We start from the raw sequence: 24,500 nt of genomic DNA on the forward strand, positions 1-24,500 counted from the left end.
AGTGTTGTTGTCTGTTTCATCGGCAGTTTTTGAAACTCGACTATTTGTCCACGACTTTAACCTAAAACATATTGTTTTACCTCCAAGAGTAATACAATGGTGACCTGTTGAATTCAGCCTAGATATAACAATGCTTCCTCCATCTCTGTTAAACTAGATTGGAGGCTAGTTATCTTTTTTTTCTTCTTGTTCCTAAACTCCAGGGTAACATAGTTTCACACAGTCTATTCCGGGCGCCTTTTGTCCTGAACTTGGACCGTCTCATTATCATGTTCAAGCCGTTTATTTGTCGTGACCTAGAAATTCCAAAAATAGATTGGACCAGACACGCCCAGTACACCTGTGCAGCAACCTGGCGACAACCCATTTCGAAAGTGCGGCAGACAGTCGAGGGTGACTCTTTGTGTTTGTCTTTGGGAGTAAGAACATTAATCAGAGTCAAACGCAGTGGCAATATATATACTTCTTGTCACACAAACACACACTTAAAGACTTTCCAGCCTCCCATGCTTTTGTATTGCTCTCATGAGTCTCTAAATTCCTCGCTGATGTCAGAGAGAGAGCGAGAGAGAGAGAGCTTCTCCCTCAAAGTTATTCTCGTCCACCGAATATCTGTGTTTGGCTAAAGGGGAGGAGCGTGTGCGTGAGGTATGGGACGCGTCAAACGGATGGGAATGTAAACACAAAAGAGAATGCATGAATAAATAACTCTTCCACGTAACACTGAGACACTTTATTGGTGATCAAATTCCATCCCTTTTCCAAAGCGAGATGAGGAGTGTTTCTCTGACCTATAACAACAGCAGTGCAATAAATTAAAAGAAACGACAACGACGTCGTAGCAATAGTCCAACATACAAACACACACACAGTGTCGTTAGCAATAAATAACACACTAAATAAATTACATTCTAACAAGTTCTGTTTTGTTGTTGTTGTTGTTGTTGTTGTTTACACAGCATCTAATGAAGCAGTCTATTCACTCTACTGCTTTCTCAGGTCCTCAGACTCTTCTGGTCCGCGTCGTCCTTCGAGTCGTGCAGCTGCGGGACAGATGGAGAGAAATATCAAAAGTCATTAAACGTGTCAGTGTAATGACAACGAGCATAATATGAAACGGCAAAACTATTTAGTAAGATATCAAAATAAAGATAATGTTGTGTCCTTTTGTGCTCTTGTTCGTCAGTACAGTTTTTAAAGCCACACTCATAAATGATTCTAATAGAATAAGTTTCCATTTGCAGTAAAGAAAACTAAAAAGAAACCAACTGACATTTTTTTCCGTCTACCTCCCTGGTTCCACTTTGACCTAATTTCCTCGCTGTGATTTGATTATTAACATTCTGGGTGTGTGCAGTTTTGGTTTTACCTCCCAATGAGATTAAACAATCTGTGAACGTTTTTACCACCTGTCCTATTGTCTGACCACTCCTTCCTTGTCAGACTTTGTTGTAGCAATGTTGTCGTTGCTAACGTTACTTAACAATTTTTTCCACATTAAAAAAATAAAGAAGAAATTCCCGGTCATGAAGTTGGTGAGTATTTACATAAGAATGTAACCAACGGGCACAAGTTATATTTTTGAGCCAACATGTTACAAGAGCAATGATTACAGCTATGAAGTTAAAATGCAGTTTCAGCTACCGCTTCGATCTTTAATGTTATGTGTGAGGCAGACCTGCTTTTCTCAGGGTGCACGCTGACTGACGGGCCTGTGAGGAGAATGCTGCACGGCCACATTGTTCGACTAAAGGTCACATTTCTGTGTGTACGTGTGGCGTCTTCACGTGAGCATGAGGTAGGGCCAGTTCCTATGACGTTGTTTCATGTTCCCCTGTCGTCTTCTTTGGCCCGCGTTAAAATATGTCTGTAACGTATTGAGATATCACAATAAAAATATCCAGTATTGATCTGGCAGGCACTAAGTGCCTTCGTCGGGCTGGGATGCATAGGTTTCGGCATGAGACGGGAAATTGGTTGGGTTAGGGTAAGAATATCAGGGCAAGCCAATCAGAGGCAGAGGAGGGCGGGTCATGCCTTTGCCATAGTAGGAGAAAAAGATCCTGACTGTGAGGCTCTGATGACATCATTCTGCATAATAATTAGCCATGTGCTGTGCATGTGAGCTTGTTGTCGGCTATCTTTTGAGCAATGGGCCTTTGCAACAAGGGACGTTTTCTTTCAGGGTTGTTGGAAACAAAAAAGGAGATTGGTCTAATTGGACATTTTTCAGACTATTCGGGGATCCAGAATAATTGGCTGTTGGAACAACGGCATTGCAGCGGAGGAGGTACTGTTCTCAGGCAACATTGGGCCGAGGGAACATGAGGCGAGGGAATATTGGGCCGAGGGAACATGGGGCCGAGGGAACATGAGGCGAGGGAACATGGGGCCGAGGGAACATGGGGCGAGGGAACATGGGGCCGAGGGAACATGAGGCGAGGGAATATTGGGCCAAGGGAACATGAGGCGAGGGAACATTGGGCCGAGGGAACATGGGGACGAGGGAACATGGGGCCGAGGGAACATAGACGCACCGTGAGATCTGACCACAAATACGTGAAGCCATTAAGCCGTTACATCAGGGTCATCGCGTGTCGAGTCGGTGTTTCATTACTGTTATTGTTTTGACGCACAGGTATGTGTGATTCGAGTGTGTGGGTTTTCTTTTCACGCTGGTATGGCGGGACGCACCGTGACATTCCCTCGGGTTAATCCCGGCTCCAGTGGGGATTCCTCTCTGCGATGATGCAACCCGCGGTTTTCAATAACAACAATAGGCTGTCACATTCTGAGCCCACTCTTTCCTGTTTGGCTTAAGGTTCACGTGAGCGGAGAGGCCCGACGCCGCCCTCTGAAGACTCACGCAAGACTTTTGGAGGAAGTAAGTCACCAAGCTCCTACACCACGAGTGTCTGATTGCATGACCTTCTTACAGCATCACAATGTGTGTGAGGAAATGCCATTTAACACAGCATCCGCTCAGGGAATTGGTTTGGGTTTTCATTTGGAGCCTCAGCAATTGATTAAACTCCATTCAGCCTACTGTTGCTTTTGATTATGACAGTTTAACTATAGTAATTGATTCATTAGTATATTGTTATCAATTAATTACATGGAGTCATTTTCCAAACAATAGCTCCTCAATTATGGTTGATAACTTGATGGATCTCCTGAAATGTTGTGCTAGCTAACGTTACCTGGTGGAATCTTACTGAAATCAAAGCTTTAATGTTTTAAGCTGACTAATTACAACAACAAAAAATACAAAAAAAACTCTGGATGTGCACTTTATATCCATATCGTATTAAAAGAGAGGCTAACGCTGCATGTCCCAGGGCTAACAGCTAACGTTCTCTTGATGGCTGTGTAGATAACATGGAGAAATAGCATTGTGCGCCATAGAGCTGTACATAACGGTAACTCTTTAAAAAAATATCTAATTAGCTTCTATACTTGGACAAGCAAGATTGAGGTTGGATTTAACCTTTATTCGAGTCGGTGTTAACTCCGTTAACATAAAATCTCTGACTGAATGTGTTAGTGTATGTGACCAGAATCCTGAGAATACAAATTGTTAGCATATAGAATTTTTCCTTCTTCAATGACGCAGTTTAGTTATCTGTGTGACACGGGCCATATCAGGACTACACCGGCAGCACCCAACGAGTCCAGTCGGGAGAACTCGGGAGTACCGTAAGTTTAAGTTAAGGAGGACAAAAACAGGGCTACGGAGAAAGAAACCAGGTGATTTCTTTTACCTGACGAGAATGACTGAAATGTTCAATATATGTATATGTTAGGCCAGGGGTCATTAGCTGAAATTATACTAATTGTAATGGTTTTCTTTGCTTAGGATACAACTAAAATGCCAAGACTTTTAGAAAAACAGGATGAGGTTGGCTAAATATGCTAAAAAATAACCAGGACATTTGACATGCGCTGGCTTAGGACAGGGAAGCTTCGAAACCACACTGGAAAATCACTATTTAGTGAGCTGTTAATTAAAGTTTTTAAGTTTAGGGGTATTGAGATATTTATGAGCAGCATTGTGTCATAATTTAATTGCTGCACTATTAATTGCTGAGCTGTAAAGAGGTACATTAAAGGACCCATCGTATGCCCATTTTTCCACAAGTTGAGATGGTTCCTTGGGGTCTTAATGAAATGTTTGTAACATATTTTGGTCAAAATACCACAAGAATCATTTCAAACAGCACCCTTTTTACCCTGTCAAAAACACCTCCGCACAGATTTACCTGTTTTGAGTGCCTGTTCCTTTAAATGCTAATGAGCCAGCTCCCCCCTCTCCCCTCCTCCACGAGATGCGCTCGCCTAGCTGCTGCCTGCCCCGCTAGCCATTACCTTTGTAGAAATATGGCTTCTGCAGATGAAGATAGCGTCGTGCAACCATATCGTTTTGAACCAGAGTCAGACCCTGAACAATAAGAGGCTCCCGAACAAGTTCGAGAAGTTAGGGCTCAACAGGACGTTTCTGAATGGTAAGTTAACTTTGTCACTTCTACATTTTTTTTGTTTGTACATTGGCTAAGGTCACCGAACCGTCTTTAAACTGGGTGGGTCGAGGCGGTGGTGGGGGGCAGTCCAAGGCCATGTAGCCAGACTCCCTACATGGGCGTGCTTCAAAATCTACGTAGACGTTGGTGGTGATCCCATTTGACGCACTCAAGCATATCGTTTCTGACAAAGAGGAACCACAACAAGTCGCGTGAGTTGTTTTTTTCCAGCGTTTTTGTGTTGGGAGACATGCCAGATACCCAAATGAACGTATAGAAGCACTAAAAAAGTGGAATTTTCATAATATGTCCCCTTTAAGAGCGAGAAGTCCAACCCTCTGCGAAACCTACCTCGTAACTTGACGCCTTCACACCACAATGTCCCCGATGGGTTTCTGTAGCTTCTCCTGCTCTGCCCCAGTTCCCAGGTAGGATGCGAGAAAGTTTTTATGTGACCTGTAACTACAAAAGACATTCAACGTGAGCATAAAAGCCAATTGTTGTTTGTGTGATTATCAGACGATCGCTTTGAAGTTATTTGGAAGTTAGGAGTCGGTTACATGGCTGTGAACCTGGCTGAACAAATGATATTCAAAATGGTTTTTTTGGCAGGATTTCTGTGGTTTACCGTTAAATTGTTACACGATTATCGATACTCTGGCTGTTTTTAGTGAGCAGTTAAATTGGAGGTAGTTGCGAGAACTAAGTTGTACTTTCTCTCGGCCTCCCTAACTAAACAGTGGACTCTTGTCCCACATTCTGACGATAGACATAATTTGCTTACATATTGATAAGGGACTGTGGTTACAGTACGCAATAAATGGTTGTTGAATGAGTAACACAATCCATCCACCTGATGTAGGGGTGGGAATGAAAAGTCTACAATAAAAAGTAAGAATGAGACATGAAGGCTGTGAGTCCTTCTCGAGAAGGCGGTGAGCAATGCCTGCATAGTGGGCGTGTTTGGGCGTGTTAATGTGTTTTTTGATGTTCGAGTGCCAATAAGTGTTTCTGGGCAGGAAGTGTGGTTTGTGTCATGTGGATGCGGGTTGTGGATGGTTGCACCCCGAGCATTCTTCGCTTTAAGCTTCCATAATCAGAAAAAAGATTTGTACAAATCCGAAAAGAATAAAAGGGCGTTTGTACCGAGCAACAGTGTTATTCAAGTTACACCTATTGTGAATCACTTTTTTTCAATGCAGGAGAGAATTGCAGGCAACACTGATGGCAAGTATTTTAAATGTTATACGTGGAGATCTTGTACAAGCTGGATGGTGCTTTACACAAAGACAAAGGAGGTATAACAATGCAGGTTAGGACAGTTTGCACATTTATTTACATTTAAGGACATTTGGGATGTAATTTGGGGAAACTGTCTCAATCTAAAATGTCTTATCTGTGGCCACCATTATTTAAATTATTTTAAAAATCGTATCATTTTGTTGTCCTTTGATCAAGATGTGTACAAAAAAAGGAGAAATTATCTGAGGAAAAATGAGAATTGTTTGGAAGCTGAAAAGTGGCTAAAACAATGAAATGTCTGCAGCAAAAAAGGGAAAATAAAATGATCAAGTAAAAGATAAACAGAAGAGTGAAATGTGTGAAAAAGTTTAAAAACAAAAACGTGTGCCTGCCCGTGGTGTGTGAACATGGCTGTGTGGCCACCTGTATACTCACTGAGCGCAAGTCATGAGCAGGATGGCGGTGCAGCTGATGACCGACAGGACCACGGCGATGATCACTAACACCGTCTGCACCAACTCAGAGTTGTTGATCTGGTCCGGCTGGGTCCGAATGGTCCCCAGAGACTGGATCCCACAGCGCCCCCCGTCGTAACCCTTCATACATCTGCAGAGGGGAGAGTGAACAGAACCGACCAATCAGACACAGCAACAAGTACAATTCTGATCATTCTGTTTTGGGGAAATAAACACACACACACACACAGGGAACTGGGTGTACTCACATGCACACTGGCTCCTGGAGGCCCTCTATGTACTTGCAGTAGCCGTGGATGCAGTAGCCCAGGTGGGTGGAGGTGCAGGGATCCTCTGTGGTGCTGAGAGTCGACGTGTAGCCGTCGGTGTAGAACACGTGCTCGGGGTTGAGGGGAGTCGTGCTCTTGCCCCTGTGCCTGTTCTTCTTCTTGCCTTTGCCCTTCCTCTTCTTCTTCTCATCTTTGCTGGGATGCAACTCTGTGGCAGGAGAAGCTGAGGGTGAAACTGTAGCTGAGTTTTAGTTTAAACTTAAGAGGACTTTCTAGACTCACAGTCCTGTTAAAAAGAGAACTTTCTTTGAACCCCAAAACCTAGGACGTTGTCATTAGGAGACAACATTTAAAATAATGTAAACCCAAAATTAGTCAAGAGAAAGAAGTCAAGTAAATGGTGATATGATCAACAAAGCCATTCGGAAAACTAGATGTCATTAATAGAACACCTGCTGCATACATCATTGATTTAAGTACTGTATATAACATATACAGAGGGGGGAAATAATCTTTTATATCTTTTTGTACTTTTCAAAATGAATGTCTTGACTTTACTGGCCACCGCATAGAGAGGCAAAGTGCCTCCCCTTCCGGTTGACCACCATGAGAACTTAGTTTGAAAAAGAAATACTTTTTTTTTTCATTCTGTTTAAATTGTGCCATAAATTACACATATGTTTGTAAATTTAAGTAGTTTTAGATTTTTTGAGAGAATGGCAGAGCTTGCCATTCTCCACATGGACAGAGATTTCCCCTCTTTCATTACTTTTACCTTGTTCTGGAAGAACAAAGCAAAATGGTAGTTAACTATGGCAAACTGGGATTTTCTCAAGCAAAATTATCTTTTGTATTGAAAAACATTACAACGTGTAAATTCATGGAACAATTCCCATATAAAAAATGTGCGCAATAGACTATGGTGTGTATCCGATGTGAGGTCCTGGGACAGGGATGTCATATGTGTATAGATTGTGAAGCCTCCTGAGGCAAATTTGAAATGTGTGACATTGGGCTATATAAAATAAACTGAATTGAAAATTTTATTTAATTGGTGCATATTTCTGTCCGAAATAAGTTCCCGTGGGGGGTAACTGGAAGCAGAGAGACGCTGCTTCCATAAACAAAATATCATCGTTCAATTTTGTTTCTTTTTTTCTACATTTTGTTCAGGAAATATCGATTTTCCAGTCACAGCTTTAGTTATTCTATTAACAGTGAAATATGAGCTTCAACTCATATTAACTAGCATTTGAAGTGGAATATAAAAACAGAAGGAAAAAAAAGAAACCACGTAAAGATGAAAAGCTTTGATGGTCGTACCGAGAAGGCTGAAATGGTCGTTGTCTCCTCCCGAAACCTCCTCGTCTACTTCCAGCTCGTCATCGTCGGCCAGCGAAGTCTGGAGGACCTCCCCAGAGGCCGGACCCCCGGTCACTCGGGCTAGTTCACCGGAGAACGTGGCCTCGGATCCCTGAGCGCCTCCAGCACCAGAGACGACTGCAACGCCAACGGGACACGAGAGATGAAGAGAGAGAGCAACGAGTGAGATATGAAAGTGATAAAGCAGCGAGTGAGCAATTGGGGTCAGTTTCCATCACATGAGGCAGTTTTATTTCATTTGGGTTCCTAACATCCACGCTCAGTTTTTGGGAGCACGGAGAAATGAATGCTAAATATCCAGGAGGACGTAAATAAAGACATTTACTGTGAGCGGGACGCTCTCATCTGACTCATCCATTCATCTCATAATATCGAGAGCTTGCAAATTAGACGCTGTACTCCCACTAGAACCAGTACAACCGGTCCAAATCCAGAATTGCGCTGTACCTGAACGCATCGATCACACCAGCCAAGAACAGCGATGAACAAGACTCAAAGGGCCTGTGAAGTATTTGAAATATGTCGACCTTTCTGACAGATGCGCTTCTGACACTCATTTAAAAAAACTCTCCTGTCCTCACATGCAGAGACATTTCTTCCTTCCTTCACCCTGTCTTCCTCCTCCTCCTCCTCCTCCTGTCCTCCACACACCGATTCACATTCAGCATCTTTCCATCTCATTGATTCACGCTCTCTGCACACAGAATACAAGTCCAGACTTACCGAAGCAGCACAAGAGACAGGTGATGGCGAGAGGGTTCATATCCCAGGACGAGTGTTGTGTGTACGGCGGTCCTGCGCTAATCTGTGCGTGCAAAAGTGTGTGTTGGAGAGAGTGTGTGTGTGTGTTTCTACCCTGCTCTTAGAGATTGTACTTTGCTCTCTTTACCTCCTGGGTGCAGCTTTTATAGACCAACGCCTGCCTCTCTCTCAACTCCAAGGGGAAAGAAGGGTGTGTGTGTGTGTGTGTGTGTGTGTGTGTGTATGTGTGTGAGAGAGAGAGAGAGAGCAGTAGAGAGTTTGTGTTTGTTTGTGTGTGTGCCTAATTTATTAATCTGCCCCAGGCAACACATTTTGCACCTCATTTCCTCACATATGACGAGGCTTCTGTCGGGGGAAAGTCCATTCTGATGTTTTCTGTCATTGACATTAAACACACACACACACACACACACACAAAGAAACATTAGTTCCTGCTTCTTTAAAACTATTGCTTCCGTTCTTCTCCCTTTATGGTCACGAATTAAGCCATTGCTATTATCACTCCATTAGTGGCACACTCACACACACACACACTAACACTCTCATTCCCCGTTAAACACTTTTTACATGCCAAAAAAATCATGGCTGTATTTAGTTTTATTTTGGGGAATTTTCATGTGTTATGAAATGTTCAAATGAGCTTCAAAACAAAAAAAAGTACTAGGATACACACAGAAACCAGGATTCCCGGCTGCACTGTACGATGGTCAGTAGAAATAAATTGGCGTGACGATGAAAGATTATAAAAGGGTTTGGGAGTTGAGTAATAGGTCTAGACATGGTTATCATGAACATAGCAAACTCACCTTTATTGCTTTTTCACTTGCAGATAAGTCATGCGTTTTTCAACACTTATTGTACTATTTCTACTATTATGTCAGAGATCCATGTCTGCTCTGCTTTCAGTGTCTGATGACTGCTGCGTGGCGATGATCACGGGGCTATTTCAGTGCACCGTAACCGTGAGGAGACCCAGAGTCTTGGATGGGGATGCTGCACCGATGGGTGGGTTGGGCTATGTTGTTATGTCTGCACACGGCGGCTGCCCATCCTTCGTGCTCGGCTGGAATTCCAACAGAAACCTGCGAGGAATGCCGTCAACCTCTGTGTCTCATTCCTCAGGGGCCTCGACGACGACCAGAAGCTCCCGGACATGTTTTTTTGTTTATAGCGGCTGTGGAATTGGATTGTTTGGATTATGTGTAATGGCATTGGGGATGCCTGATATGAACGTGTGGAAAGTCTGACACGAGCCTGAAGAGAAGCGCCTCATGACAGCCGCTTAGTATAAACACACTGCTCCACAGCTAATGGCCGTGAGGGGGGAAAAGCTTTCTGGCACACAAGTAGAGTCTCTTATTTTTCTGCATATCCACGAAACTTCTACAAGCTCAGTATCTGTCAGCATGAGACCACCGTGTTGCCCCTTAAGTTTGATCTCAGGCCTTTCTTGGATTGGCCTTTCAAGGTTGTTTGCCTTTGTACCACCTGATAGTATAAATGTCTTTCAGGTGACAGCTGTATTCTATTCTGTAGAAGCTTCTGTTGTGTTCCCACTTTTCTTTTGTGTTAATTGCTGATCTAATGTTTGGTTTTGCCTATTGTTGGCTGTTGTAGAAACACGGCGGCCAGCTGCGCAGAGAGGACCCCGCTTCGTCTTAAGTTAACAAAAACAATGATTTTTATTTTCAGGAGATTATACACTAAAGAAAAAATACTGATACGTATTTAATCCATTTCTGTCAGTAGATCCCCATAAATGCTCCACATGGTCCCTTTCAGTACAGTTTGGGCAGACAGGACTCATTAGGATTAATCCTCATTAATTTAGCTAAACATGTGTTTTTTTATGTCATAGATGCTGAGATATTTCCCCAGATGAGTGGAAACTTTGACCTTCTAGTAGCTATAATCGATCAATAAAATCCTTAGAATTCATCCTCTGGGGATCACGACTGTCTAATTCATGGCATTAGCTGTTGAGATATTTCAGTCGTCCGAAGTAGTGGACCAACAGACCGACGATTTAAAAAATTAAATTTGAACAAGATGGTGTTGGTTTAAAAGTCCGGGCATCATTTCGGATCCTTCCTCTGGGGATCACGAATGTCTGTAATTTGACCCACAGACCCGCATTACAGTACTACCCCTAGAAGCGTGTAGCTAACGTGGCTTACAAAATAATAGTGAAAATATAACATGAACCAGCCTCGATCTACGAGAACAAATGGTGCACGTGGAACTTTTTGTTTTCCTAAATGACGCAAAAGGATGCGCGGCTTAACGGGGCTTCCATTAACCGCGTTACTCACTGCATGAGTAACCTACTATTACTTATGCAATAATTAGGTAAGAACAGTTACACAGAACGAGCACGGTGCGGAGATTAGCGCATTTCCTGAATTTCGGATATGTTCATCCGCAGATGCTATACATAGAATCGAAGGTAAGCCGCTGAGTGGGTGTGTCCGTGGGTCTTTGTGTGTGTCAGTGCATGCTTATGTGTTTTTGAATAAGTCTTAAGATTAAGTGAGTTAATGTTTATGTGACCGATGCTGTTCGTTAGCATACAGAACATATAAAGAGTTAAAAATGGCTCATTGGCTCCGGTCGAAGCACTAATGAGGGTGCAGAGAGTGAAACGCCGTTACAGATTAACTCGACACCGGACATTCAGGAGGTCTGACCATGACGGCCTCTACAGAATTACTGCTTTGCGCTATTTAAGTGTAGTGTGACTCGCCCTCAAATTACTTATCATTTTTTAAATGTAGTAAAATAATTTCAAATTAATTGGATTTCACAAATTAGATTATTATTTTTTTAACTACATCTTTTTTGTTTGAAGAATTATAATTATTATTTTATAAATCTTGAGCACTAATTAACAAGTTAAGAATTTGTTAATGCGGTTCTCGATTAAGTTTTTTAAAATTGAAATGACCTGCCACGGTTTGGTTTGGCACCTCTCTCAAGTGAAAGTAGAAGAATGAAAATACATCTTTAAATACTGATACTTGCAATGTAATTGGATCCACCATAGCGTCATCATTTCCCCCTCCATCTTGACATCTTATCACAAGTTTGGGCATTATTAGGATTCCTCTACTGGGAACCATGAATGTCTGGACACCTTTTTTTTCGATGTTGAGATATTTTACTGGATTATTGGAAACTTTGACCATGTGGTAGCTACAAAGGATCACCAAAGTCATGAGACACAGAAAAGTAGTTTGGGAGCTAGAGCCTTCAGTTTTCAAGCTCCTCTTTTTGGCAGACACAGTCACCTCATTTAAGAGTAGACTGAAGACTTTCCTCTTTGACAGAGCTTATAGTTAGGGCTGAATCAGGTTCACCTGGTCCAGCCCCTTGATATGCTGCTATAGGCTGATAGGCTGCTGGGGGACGTTTTAGGATACACTGAGCACCTCTCTCCACTTATGGATGAATTTTCATCTCTCCATTGCACATTAATAACTGCTTCCCCCCCGAAGTCCTTGTGACTTCACGTCTCATAGGGTCCTATGCTTCTATCCATCCTGGAGAGGGATCCTCCTCCGTTTCTCTCCTAAAGATTTCTTCCCTTTTCTCTCTGTGAAAGTTTTTTTTCTATTTTTTGGGAGTTTTTCCTGATCCGATGTGAGGTCCTGGGACAGGGGTGTTGTGTGTGTACAGATTATAAAGCCCTCTGAGGATAATTTGTAATTTGTTTTAATGGGCTATACAAAATAAACTGAATTGAATTGAATGAGAATTCGTCTTCTGGGGATCACGAATGTCTACAAATTCGATCTACAGCCCCACATTACAGTAACATCCCTAGAAGCGTGTAGCGAACGTGGCTCATGAACCAGCCTCGAGCTACAAAAACAAACGTGGAACTTTTTGTTTTTCTAAATGACCAACGAGGATGCTGCTAACGTGGGTTACAAAATAAACGGGCAATTGACGCTCCGCTGGCATGATTTTTAACGCTGCCGAAATGTTCTTTTAACACACGTCATGCCTACCAAACATAGCTTGTTACAATATCATACATTTCTGTGAGACCGGGCTGGATTGGAAGTTCTTAGAGATCTTTTTTTACCATTGTCGGCGACTGTAGAAACACGGTGGTCGGGTCTTGGAAGAAGACGTAGATATATAACGTCTTTGGAAGGTTTTTAGAGCTCCTTCTTTCCACCGCACACATTATAGAAGGAAAAGCACAGGTGGAACTGCTAACATAGACGATGGCTCACACATTCATTCAGTACCAGGTGCCTGGAACTGTAAATCAACCGCAGATATTACTCATTTAATTTATTCCTGTCATGCTGTCTCTTGTGGTCTTTTTGGTTTTCAGGATACATGAAGCTCCACATTGAGTTTTTAGTAGTAGACATTGTAATAGAGGAGCAACACAATACACTCTGTCTCACAGTAACCTACATCTGGAAAGTTCTCTTACGTGATCGATGATTCACTTTTACTGACCTACATGTTGAAGGTGCCAAAACACCTGTGTACATGGTACAATGTAAGAAGACTTTTCTCATTTGTGTCTTAAATCTAAAGCCCAGAGAAGTTCTACAGAGTTGAAAGTCATCATTTAAATGAAGGAGAGTACGAGCTGTGAAAAGTAACGTATTAACTTTAATTTACATTTCATTGTACAGCTAATAGTGCCATTGCAAAAATAGAATTTGGTGTAAAAAAACAAAAAGAGGAGACATATTTTCTTTCAGGAAAACTGTTAATCACAGAGAAGAAAAATGTGAACACTGTAAGAAGAATGTGAAGACTCTCAGATGTGCCCTTCAGACTACAATGAAGTCAATGAAACTCAAAAATACTAGCTGCAGTTAGAGAGCTTCCAAAACAAAGACAAGATTCCAGTGTATACTTGTAATACTTTACGATAAATTATCAAAACAAATAGAGACTTAACTGAGTTTAAAATAATAAAAAAACATAATTGTTACACTCAGCAGCCAGTTTAATGACAACAATGGCTACTTTATTGTCACTATAGCTACAAAAGGAAAATAATAAATCTAAAACCTAAAACAGAGGAGGACTATTTATGATGGTTTAGAAATTACTTTCATGAATTAAGAGGTAAATTGCATGAATGATAAATATAATGTCCGTTAGCTAAGCTATGGCTTATTTCCTTTGCAGGTTAAAGAGTACATGAGCAGGTTGTTTACAGACCTACATTTCTAAAAGCATGCTTCACTGCGACAGCCGCTTATGTTTCTCGAAGACTTTCACATTCTCCTATGAATTGTCCATGACTCGTCGTCATCGTCACCCACAGAAACTCCTGGGCCTTTGTGCGTTTCCCCGTTCATCTTTTCAAACCCGAGGGCAGCAAGGTTGCTGAAACACGAACCAGTGCGGCCGGTGACAACAATTGCACACAGTGTTTCTTTTTTTAGCTTTTAAATAAAATAAATTGTATCCCTTGCCCAGCTTTATGAAGCGATTCAAAGCCGTGTGACATCCACTAGACCGGCCACTGAGTGTAAGTTCATCTGGTAACGTCATGGGAGCGCATGTTACGAAAAAAACATCCTGGTTTGTTTCCCAGCAGCGCAGTGACTGTGTGGCACTCTATGCTGTCTGGACTCCTTTGTAACCTTGCCTCGTCTGCTGGTGTGGGAATTTGTTTTTCTTGTACCTGTCAAAAAGAAGGAGAAAAGAAAGAATTTTTTTTTTTTTGCGTACCAAGTCTATATCTTTGTATTCTTGGGATGAGAAAATGCAGAGATGACCAGGTTCAAATGAATTGCCGTCTGTGGTTGGACTCGTCGGCAGACTTTACGTCACAAGGAGGCTCGATTTGAGTGTGGAGTCACCTTCAAAAGTCTAATGATCGCACTTTGTTTGCATGCCACTGGTAACAAAATGCAATTAGCAAAAAAATAAGTTATCAGCCTTAAAAATCTATTTTTCCCCAGTCCAGTTTGATTCATATAAACAAATGCATTGGATGACAATTAATTATATTACCTTTATAACACCTTGTGACTTCTATTACAACAGGTTAAACCTTTAGGACTCAATCGTAGAAGTACATTAGCCTACTTGGAAATATATTTTGTTTGTAAAATGTTAAATTCCAGTAAACTCCAACTATTTGTTTGAATGTCGTGCAATAAAAAGTAATATATATAAATACTATTATTATGTGGGCGACTGTGGCATAGTGGTGAGCATGGTCGTTCTTCAATCAGAGGATCGGCGGTTCGTCCATGTCGATGTGTCCTTGAGCAAGACACTTAACCCCATAGTGCCCCCCTAGCAAGAAAAGCGCTGTGCCCATTAATCATTATTATTATTAATCTATTTTCTCTTCTTGGCTACTTGCATTAATTAGCAAGGAACGCAACTTGTAGGCTACATACACTTACCCATGTTATCAAAAAGTTACATATTTACCGATCCAACACAATGCTAATCATTAATTTGGTTGTGTTACTCTCCAACTGTCCAATCTAAGATCAATATTAACTTCCTTTTTGCTCTGTTTTTGGTCTCCACCAACCAACTCCTGAGTGAAATATATCTTTAGTTGCTGCACCGTGTTCGTTAGCTTGTTGCTAACTACGTCTGTCCGTACAGTGGGCTTTAAAGAGCTTTTTCACTTCAAAAAATGTCTGCCAATTGAGAGCAAAATGACAGCAGAGAGCCGTGAGAATGAACCAAAACAGATGTGAGCTGAAAGAAGCTCCAGCGATCACTCTGTAAAGCTGAGGAACGCTGCCGATTCAAGCGATAACTCTTTGAGTTCGTCCCATTATGGAGAGTACTTGAGTAAATGGACTTCATTAATTTCCACCGCTGGTAACAAATGAGTTTTGGTGAATAGAAAATGGAATACTGCACAATTTAAATGCTTTATGCAGGTTTCTGATCACTACTGATGTCCAAGGACTTTTTGTAGCAACAGCGGAAGGAAGGAAACTGTGGCAACAAAGCTACAGGAATTACCAATGTTGACAATTAACTGGTAACCCTTCATATAGCTCTCGGGAATAAAAAATCAATCCTGCTGCAAAAACGCATTCCTTCACAAACTTCAGCCGTACCATTTGCAGCAGAAGTACAGCGTTCCGGCCAGACCTATAATCAGCAGAGCCACACAGAAAATGGTGACTATTAGCTGCTCTTCTCCCATTGGCTGAACGACGAGCTCCGGGTTGCTGCACCTGGGGCCGAAGAAGCCCCTCTCACACCTGCAACACGCAGAGACAAAGAGTCACGCATGATAACACGGGATGGTTAAAGCGCGCGCACACACACACACCAACACACACACGATCGTACTTGCAGTGGTGTTCATTGATGTCCACCAGCAGCAGGCACTGGCCGTGGTTCAAGCAGTAGGTGTCAAACGTGCTGTCGCAGTTCTGTGCGGAGTGCTTCACCACACGAGGGCGCTCTCCTCCCTGCCCTGAAAACCGCAGCAGGCCAGCTTTTTTTTAATCACAACTCTGCATGCGAGGCTTGCAGAATCACAAGCATCTTTCGTTATTCATTATTTGTTCATGAAAGCAATTTTTATTTCAGTCGAACTTGATTGCTGCAGAATTTGTCTTATAATACCTTATAGTTAAGTCAATGTGTTGGGAGTTTTGAACTGTTGCTAGGCGGATATCGTTTTACAGATCAAAATCTTCTAAGAAAATAAGTAATGAGTTAAATTAAAATTACATATATCAGAGAAAAGCGGCAAATCCTCACATTGGAGGATATTATGCCTGCAGATCTTCGTTACATTACCTTGTTAAATGTCTCAAAATAGTTACCTAACTTTTCAGTGAATCGTTCAGCTCTACTTTCATAACTCCTCACAAGTTTCAGGTTTTTTTCGATTTACAAGTTTATGATTTTTCAAATCCAAAGTGCAGATTGCAAGTGTTGTATCTATCGTTGTCGAGAGAATAACATCCCATACAGTGTGAGATCACCTCCAGTTGTCCAAATGCAATACAATACTATAGGAAGTACGTGTTTGCACTTATATTTCAAAGTACGATACATTATTATACTTCAGATAAAGTGATGTGCGGTTGAATACCTGCCGATAGAGAGGCGCTGTCCACAGTCTGCAGGCTGGAGGAGGAGACGCTCCTGGTGAGAACGTTCGGCCAGAGCAGCATGACACCTGTTGAACACAACACACTGCTTCATGGTGGTTCTAGTTTAACTAGCACTGTGATGACCCTTGAACTCTCTTTGGGGAGACGGACCGATCACTTAAACACTTTTTCGACATTTTGATAAACACACCTTGTTTTGTTTTTTTTACTTCTGAATTTTGACATCACAAGCGATGTGTTGTTACCACAGGCTGTGAATACGAAGTGAACAAAAACCCTGTGACGTCACATATTGGTTTGTGGGTGTATCGAAGCCTTGAGTTTGGCCTTTTCGCCATCTTGGTCTTTAGGGCCATTGTGGGATTGTTTCTTTGCAGCCAGAAGTGACACGAGAGGGCGGAGCTAAGTACAGCAGAACGCTGAATAAAACAACTCCCAGATCGGACAACGTCGTCGTAGAAGACCTGTCAATCACAAGGTAGCCCCGCCCTTAAGCATACCATGCGTTTTGATCTGTTTGACTCTAAATGGACCGTAATGTACTAAATCAACATCATGCTGTATTGAAGAAGACTTGAAACAAGAGATTTACACGATCAAATCATGATTACAATGTTTACTGAGGGAATAAATCAAGAGAGAAGTAGAGTTGTTTTCTCATAGACTTCTATACAATCTCACTTCTTTTTGAAACCAGAGGAATCGCTCCCCCTGCTGGTCAGCAGAGATAATGCAAGTTTAAAGACTCATCTGCATTGGCTTCAGTTTGTAAACCAGGAAGCTGCCGCCCGCTATTTATTCAAGTTGAGGATAACCTTAAAATTCATAACTTAAATTTTTTTCCCCATGTGACCTAATTCCACTTGTCATTAAGGTGCAACTGTCATTTTGACATGACAATATTATTTAATTAAAGATATTTACTACAACGGACAATTTTAATTGCTGAATGCTGATAGTGTTTTGCTGAGACATCAGCACACTGGCACTACGAGTTATTTGGTGGGAAACGTCAGATTCTCTGCCAAAAACCATGTCAACTACAGGACGTCAAGCAGTGTGGCTCGTGGGGCTTGTATCAGCCTGCACAACTTTATATTCATTTGCAGACGCCCACATTCCTGCAGACTGGAGAGTCAGCCTGCACAACTTTATATTCATTTGCAGACGCCCACATTCCTGCAGACTGGAGAGAGAGAGAGAGAGAGAGAAACCAGGACACATGAACCTGAAGCCAAGATGTGTCTTAAGCTGGTTATACTCGCTAAGCGCGTCAAAATGACGGTTTCAGTCGGTTGTTCTGGCTGCAGATATATTTCCCTCTGTGTCTCTAGCGAGAGGACTCATTCCGGTCGTTGGGTGTCTTTGACGTGGCTGCATTGATTAAAGTACATAGTGCACGTGATCCGGAAGTATTGACAAAGCAACTTCTTTTATGTTAATTATATCGCCGTCTAATCAGTCCAATTATATCATTAGTCACTGACTCACTGTGATCTGCCAACGGGATCCCGATACTCATCCAACCTCCTCTAATAACTGTCATTTGGATTGGAATGACAACTGGCAGGTTCACACAAAGACGAAGAAATGCTGGTTCATAAAATCAAAGTAAAGTAGAGCAGGGCCACAACAGGCTGGCTCTATATGACCCCCCACACACACATATATATATCGATATATATATCGATATATATATACATTTATTTTCTTCTTTTTTATCTTAATTCTGATGTCAAATTATAAAAAATGTCACATACACACAACAACAAAAAAGATTAGAGAAAAGTCCAAAACATAAATACAAATGTACGCAGCAAGAGATTTGTTTATCTTTTTTCCTATCCTATTATCCATCTTGTGACCCCTAAGATGTCATCTTGTGAACCTTTGGAGGGGCCCGACCTTTAGGTTGGGAACCACCAGAGTAAACCACCAAACTGTGAAGGATCTTAAACTAGCTCAACCTCCACCAGCTACGACTGCGTTGGTGCATCATCGTTAAGAATCGAATAATGTCATAATATCAGAAGGAGTACTTTTACCTCTGTACTTAGTGGGATTTAAAAAGCAGACCTTTCACTGGTAATGGTGTCTACTGGTGTGCTCATCAGTTTACACAAGCTAGAGTGTTATATGACTCTTTACAGATAAGTTAATTACAGATTTAATCAGATTGCATGCACGTGCTTCTAAACAATAAATCCTCCTGGTCTAATTGCCAGCATCTCTCCCCGTCCCTCGGGCTCCGAGCATCATCGCAGGTACGTCCTTCGTCAAGTCATTTCTGTTGTTACTCATGTGAAGTGATGAAACCGGCCTTGTATGATAGAAGAGAAAATGTGATCCTTTACTGAGGAAAAACCTCATATAATATACTCATAAAGCAAAATGCACCATAGGTTCAACCGTAAAACAATGTAAATGTTAATTAAATTGATGGGATTTAATTTGCATTTCAATTCAAACCAATGGCGTCATATTGTTACGTTATTTTAATGCTTTACGTCCCTATATAGGATTTGATGGAAGGGATATGAAAGTATTCCTTATTATACACTTTGGAGAAGTGTCACGCACAGCAAGATGGACCCTGATGAACATTAGCAGGTTATTTATCAGCGTAATTATTTATTACCATTTAATATACCTGCTTGATGTCGCTTTAAAACACCTTTTATCAGCTCATGTGTTGTGTGTCTTGTAACTGCTTTCTACAACATTTTGTGTAAAAAGAAAAGTATTTCAAGAGTAGAAGAGAATAGAATAGTGTGATGGAATAGTTTGTTTGTTTTAAACCGCGGTTTTGCAACTTATACTTGAGCAAAGGATCCGAGTACTTCTTCCAGTCACCGTAATACACAGTTGCGTAAAAGTACTCAAGTACTCAGCTCCGTTACTCGAGTAACGCCTCAAACGCAACACCATTGGATCAAGTGGTGCATTCACTGTAGCTCGTTAAGCTGGAGGTCATCGGAGGCGCTGGGTCCAGCGGTGTGACTACGAAGTCGCGTTAAACACGCAGCTGACTGCGGCGCGAAGCAGGACGTTTCCTTTCGCTTAGCTTTCCATCAGTGGCCCTGAAAAGACTTTTGCTTTCACGCGACCTTTCGTTGTTGTAGCGAACCTGAACTAACGAAGAACCGACACAACTCACCGATGAGCGCGAGCAGCGCCGGCGGTTTGTTGTTCCCCATTTCACAGACAACAGGCTCGCGGGGCGCGCGCGGGTCAGCAGAAGTCCTCTGGTTCACCGGCGCTTCCGATTTGTCCAAAAATAACAAATGAATGCTTAGGTGAAAGGAGATCAGGTGACTCCTCTCCTGGCACGCAGTCAAACTGGAGCCAATAGGACTGCCGGCGGGGTGTGGTGCCGCTGCACTTCAAAACACTTCAGACGCCAAAGTAAAAAAGACCCTGAAGGCACCGTATTCACCAAAACAATAAACCCGAAGAGGAGATATTTCATGCAATCCTCCAGTCTCTGACTGTCCTCTTTAACTCAATGGTTACTAAATTGTGATTTTTATGATCACGACTTTATGAGTAGGGAGATGCCACTGTTTTACCAGGTTCACCAGTGCAATGATGACCAGTACGACCAGTCTGATCTGCTGGCCACTGGAGATGAAGTGCCTTGCTCAAGGTTTGTAGGCTACTGCTCTTTCAATTCTATTGCCTCATTTTAAAATGATCTAATCTCCTGAGAAATACGTTGTATATATGCAATGTATACATGTTGTGATTTATTGCTTTTAGAAGGTTACAGTCTATGGATACACCACATTAGCAGTTGTCTTCATAATGTATTTGACCCCTATTGGGTCACAAGGGTATCACTGTTAATCGTATTGTTCATTTATTCATACATTTTATTTTACACAATGGTGCCACAACAAAGAAAATGCTTGAGCCTCCCAATTAGATAAAAACCTTCAGTATAACAAGTTAATAATTATGTGTGTGTGTGTGTTTGCTCAATGCTAACCCACAAAAAAGTCAACGACACATATACATTTTTAGAGATTTATTACAAGATTTTAAAAAACATGTTTAATAAGTTAATTGCTATATTACAATAAATATTAATATTTGTTCTCCCTCATACTTTACAGGAAAATGAAGTCATATCTGTTGAACATAAATAGAAGTTTAGTCTTTCAATCAAATGACATTAAATTATGAATGGTTGTCATTTTTACACACATTAAAAAGTCCCAAAAAGAAAGTCCAGTCTCTGTACAGTGTGATAATTTATGTTTTCCAATGATGATGATGACCAGATGGTGGGGCGGTCACACCGACAACTCGGACAGTGTTAACTTTTTAAACGTCGCTGAATTCATACACCTGCAGGAAGGAAAGAAATCACACCAATTAGAAAGTGAAGTTGTTGATACTATCCTTTTCCTACTCTATTTTTATGCAGGTCTGTACGGAGAAGACCCCCAGGTACTCGCCTCCGGTGGACGAGGCAGTAAACGATGAAGGCCAGGACGATGACGAGCAGGGCCACCCCGAAGGTGATGCCGATGAGTTGCTCTAACTCGGGCAGAGTGTATGAGCGGGCGTTCCAGAACAGGCACCGATGCCCGTTGTAGGAGGGCGTGCAGCTGCGAAGTTACACCGAAAAATATGTGAGCACATTCCAAAGCCGAACGCGAACCAACAAGCGCATGTGGATGTGTCATGTGTGTGTGTGTGGGGGGGGGGGGGGGGGGGGCTTACATGCACGCGGGTTGGTCGCTGTCTTGGGGGTACATGCACTCGCCCCCGTTTTCACAGAAATGTTTGTGTTCACTCCGGCACGATCTGTGTGAGGGCAAAACCGGAGGTACCTCCATACTGCCTGCAGAGAGAGAGAGCAAGAGAGAGACAGAGAGAGAGAAAGAAAGAAAGAGAGAGAGAGACAGAGTTCATAATCAGGTATCAACTTTTGAACACAAACCTATGGGGGCCCATTTGTGGCACTAAGCGACTAACGAACTGAAAATTAATCAATTAAGAAACATGATGGAACAATATTTTTTTATTTAAACTTAATGAATAGGAAAAACAAAACTTTATTGATTTGTTTCATGAAAATTAGAGTATATTTTAAATAAGTGAGTGATATTTAAATAATTTTCTCTGGTCACATATTGCTGTAAAGTGATCTATCATTTGATGGATTAATGAATGGATCCATCTATTAATTGTAACCACTTATACATATAATATATACATATAAATAGTATACATATATTTTATATACAGAGGGAGGTGGGGTATAGTGCGCAATTTACATTTTAAAAATAAATTTCAAGATGAAAATACGTCACTATTTTGAATTGTGGAGCTCTGTAATCGTCGGTGATAAAATATAACTGCCACTTACCGTTGACGAGCCGTGTGGTCGCCGACAGAGCAGGAGTCTCTGCGGTCGGGAGGCTGTTGGTCGGCATAGCAGACTGTCCTGTTGTGGTCAGGAGCAGCAGCGCTGCCATCGCTGAGAGGAGAGCTGCAACACATGGAGGGAAATAAGATTTATTTTTTATAAAAGCTGCGATTCTTTCGAACCCTCACTCCCAAAACCGAAAAAAAACAAAAAGATTGCCTGTGATTTGGGATAACACTTTTCCCTTTTCTAGCTTTATAGAAGGGGCTGGATCACCAAAACACCACATTGTATTGTTTTTTTTCTATAAGCAAGGCCATTTCAGCTCATTTAAACAAATAAATAAATCATTTCAAATGTGACACCGGAGAATAAATTAGAAACGCACCTTTCTCTGCGTGCGCCAGTCTTTGAGTAAACATGCTGTCGTCTGCCGGTGTGAAGTGTCACGTTCTCCAACTCCTTCTGTGATCGCCAACAAGCGTCTGCTGATTTTATACCCGACCACTAAAAGTGTCAGGCAATGAAGCAAAGATTTGTTTCCTTCTTTTTTTCCCTGCATGCAGAGGCAAAGCCTAAACCGGTTTGATGATGATGGTGGTCGAGGTATGTGCCATTGCCCGGAAGCTCTTTTCTTGTGGATTTGTCTTTGGACGTGTTTTTGAACCCACGCAATCTCTTGGCAGACAATAGTTTGACTAAAATGCCTCAGAGGTTGTCACATTGATGATTACAGGTGTTGTGAAAGCCTTAAATTCTTCACGCAGGGGTGATGAAGAAAAAATATTTCATTTGGCAGCCTCTAATAATCTTTTTTATGAAGAGAGGCTGATTAGACGATCCGGCTGTAAAGAAGCATTCTTAACCGTTTGGTTTGTAACTTTCTAGCTACATTTATTGGTCCGTTCTCACCTTCACAGATCAACAGCTGGCCAAACGCCAGAGTCAAACAATGAACTCCTCACAGAAACAGAGTTCGAGTAGAACTCTCCACACTCAAACCAAAGAAGCGGGATTGTCCGGGCGGCTGCCTTTTTTTGTGTGCGCCGTTGCAATTGTAGCGTAGTAGGCAAGTCGCTGGCTCGCCAAGCTCTGAGGTTTCTGCAGTGGCGGCTCAAACCGTACACCAACTAGCGGGCATCTGGCTAGTTACACCATGCTTTAATGCTACACAAACAGCTGGCTAGTTACACCATGCTTTCATGCTACACAAACAGCTGGCTAGTTACACCATGCTTTCATGCTACACAAACAGCTGGCTAGTTACACCATGCTTTCATGCTACACAAACAGCTGGCTAGTTACGCCATGCTTTAATGCTACACAAACAGCTGGCTAGTTACACCATGCTTTAATGCTACACAAACAGCTGGCTAGTTACGCCATGCTTTAATGCTACACAAACAGCTGGCTAGTTACACCATGCTTTAATGCTACACAAACAGCTGGCTAGTTACGCCATGCTTTAATGCTACACAAACAGCTGGCTAGTTACGCCATGCTTTAATGCTACACAAACAGCTGGCTAGTTACACCATGCTTTAATGCTACACAAACAGCTGGCTAGTTACGCCATGCTTTAATGCTACACAAACAGCTGGCTAGCTAGCTATTTACGCCATGCTCTAATGCTACACAAACAGCTGGCTAGCTAGCTATTTTCATCATGCTTTAATGCTACACAAACAGCTGGCTAGCTAGCTATTTACGCCATGCTCTAATGCTACACAAACAGCTGGCTAGTTACGCCATGCTCTAATGCTACACAAACAGCTAGCTATTTTCATCATGCTCTGATGCTACACAAACAGCTAGCTAGCTAGCTATTTACGCCATGCTCTAATGCTACACAAACAGCTGGCTAGTTACGCCATGCTTTAATGCTACACAAACAGCTGGCTAGCTATTTACACCATGCTCTAATGCTACACAAACAGCTGGCTAGCTAGCTATTTACGCCATGCTCTAATGCTACACAATCAGCTAGCTAGCTATTTACGCCATGCTCTAATGCTGCACAAACAGCTAGCTAGCTAGCTATTTACGCCATGCTCTAATGCTACGCTGATTACCTTGTTGTCCCCGGAGCAGCTACCAAGCTGGGTAGTACAGCTAACAAATATCTTGTTTTGTACCAGCAAAGTTCAATAGCCATGCTACTCCTGTTGATATTTTAAGTAAATATTTTTCACTTTTCAAGCGATACATGTGATGAATTACAGCAGGTCGGTTCAATATTCTTGATTTTCATATCTAGTGTTGGTAAGGATTTTTTCAATGAATAACTGTGATGCATAACATTATCCTGGCAGAGAAATCACTTAATATGGAGGACGAGTAAATAGGCAGTTCTCAAACACCTTCCTCTCTCCACCGACAGTGTC

General features: G+C 41.9%; 3 protein-coding genes across 6 annotated transcripts; all 3 read right to left on the reverse strand.

Moving 5' to 3' along the window:
* Positions 1 to 718: 718 nt before the first annotated feature.
* On the reverse strand, positions 719 to 8,729 carry areg (amphiregulin). 3 transcript variants are annotated; one of them, XM_056420128.1, is made up of 6 exons: positions 8,611 to 8,729; positions 7,828 to 8,004; positions 6,484 to 6,712; positions 6,195 to 6,365; positions 4,869 to 4,979; positions 719 to 1,043 (listed from the first exon to the last, which is right to left on the reverse strand). In XM_056420128.1, the coding sequence occupies exons 1-5, from the start codon at positions 8,648 to 8,650 to the stop codon at positions 4,886 to 4,888; spliced, it is 711 nt and encodes a 236-aa protein (XP_056276103.1). In that variant the 5' UTR covers positions 8,651 to 8,729; the 3' UTR covers positions 719 to 1,043; positions 4,869 to 4,885. The 3 variants fall into 3 exon arrangements, with proteins under 3 accessions (XP_056276103.1, XP_056276101.1, XP_056276100.1); XM_056420126.1 differs by having other exon boundaries at positions 6,484 to 6,727; XM_056420125.1 differs by having other exon boundaries at positions 6,484 to 6,739.
* Positions 8,730 to 13,264: 4,535 nt separating this feature from the next.
* On the reverse strand, positions 13,265 to 20,008 carry LOC130196905 (proepiregulin-like). Of its 2 annotated transcripts, none has more exons than XM_056419315.1 (5): positions 19,897 to 20,008; positions 16,718 to 16,804; positions 15,964 to 16,090; positions 15,726 to 15,872; positions 13,265 to 14,314 (listed from the first exon to the last, which is right to left on the reverse strand). In XM_056419315.1, exons 1-5 carry the CDS (start codon positions 19,934 to 19,936, stop codon positions 14,248 to 14,250), a joined length of 468 nt encoding a protein of 155 aa, XP_056275290.1. In that variant the 5' UTR covers positions 19,937 to 20,008; the 3' UTR covers positions 13,265 to 14,247. The 2 variants fall into 2 exon arrangements, with proteins under 2 accessions (XP_056275290.1, XP_056275289.1); XM_056419314.1 differs by having other exon boundaries at positions 15,964 to 16,111.
* A 743-nt stretch (positions 20,009 to 20,751) lies between these two features.
* Positions 20,752 to 24,480, reverse strand: epgn (epithelial mitogen homolog (mouse)). Its single transcript, XM_056419883.1, has 5 exons — positions 22,505 to 24,480; positions 22,117 to 22,239; positions 21,468 to 21,588; positions 21,200 to 21,352; positions 20,752 to 21,089 (listed from the first exon to the last, which is right to left on the reverse strand). The coding sequence occupies exons 1-5, from the start codon at positions 22,536 to 22,538 to the stop codon at positions 21,035 to 21,037; spliced, it is 486 nt and encodes a 161-aa protein (XP_056275858.1). The 5' UTR covers positions 22,539 to 24,480; the 3' UTR covers positions 20,752 to 21,034.
* Positions 24,481 to 24,500: the final 20 nt, after the last annotated feature.

The sequence above is a fragment of the Pseudoliparis swirei genome, chromosome 7, assembly GCF_029220125.1.
Source record: "Pseudoliparis swirei isolate HS2019 ecotype Mariana Trench chromosome 7, NWPU_hadal_v1, whole genome shotgun sequence".
NCBI lineage: Eukaryota > Metazoa > Chordata > Actinopteri > Perciformes > Liparidae > Pseudoliparis > Pseudoliparis swirei.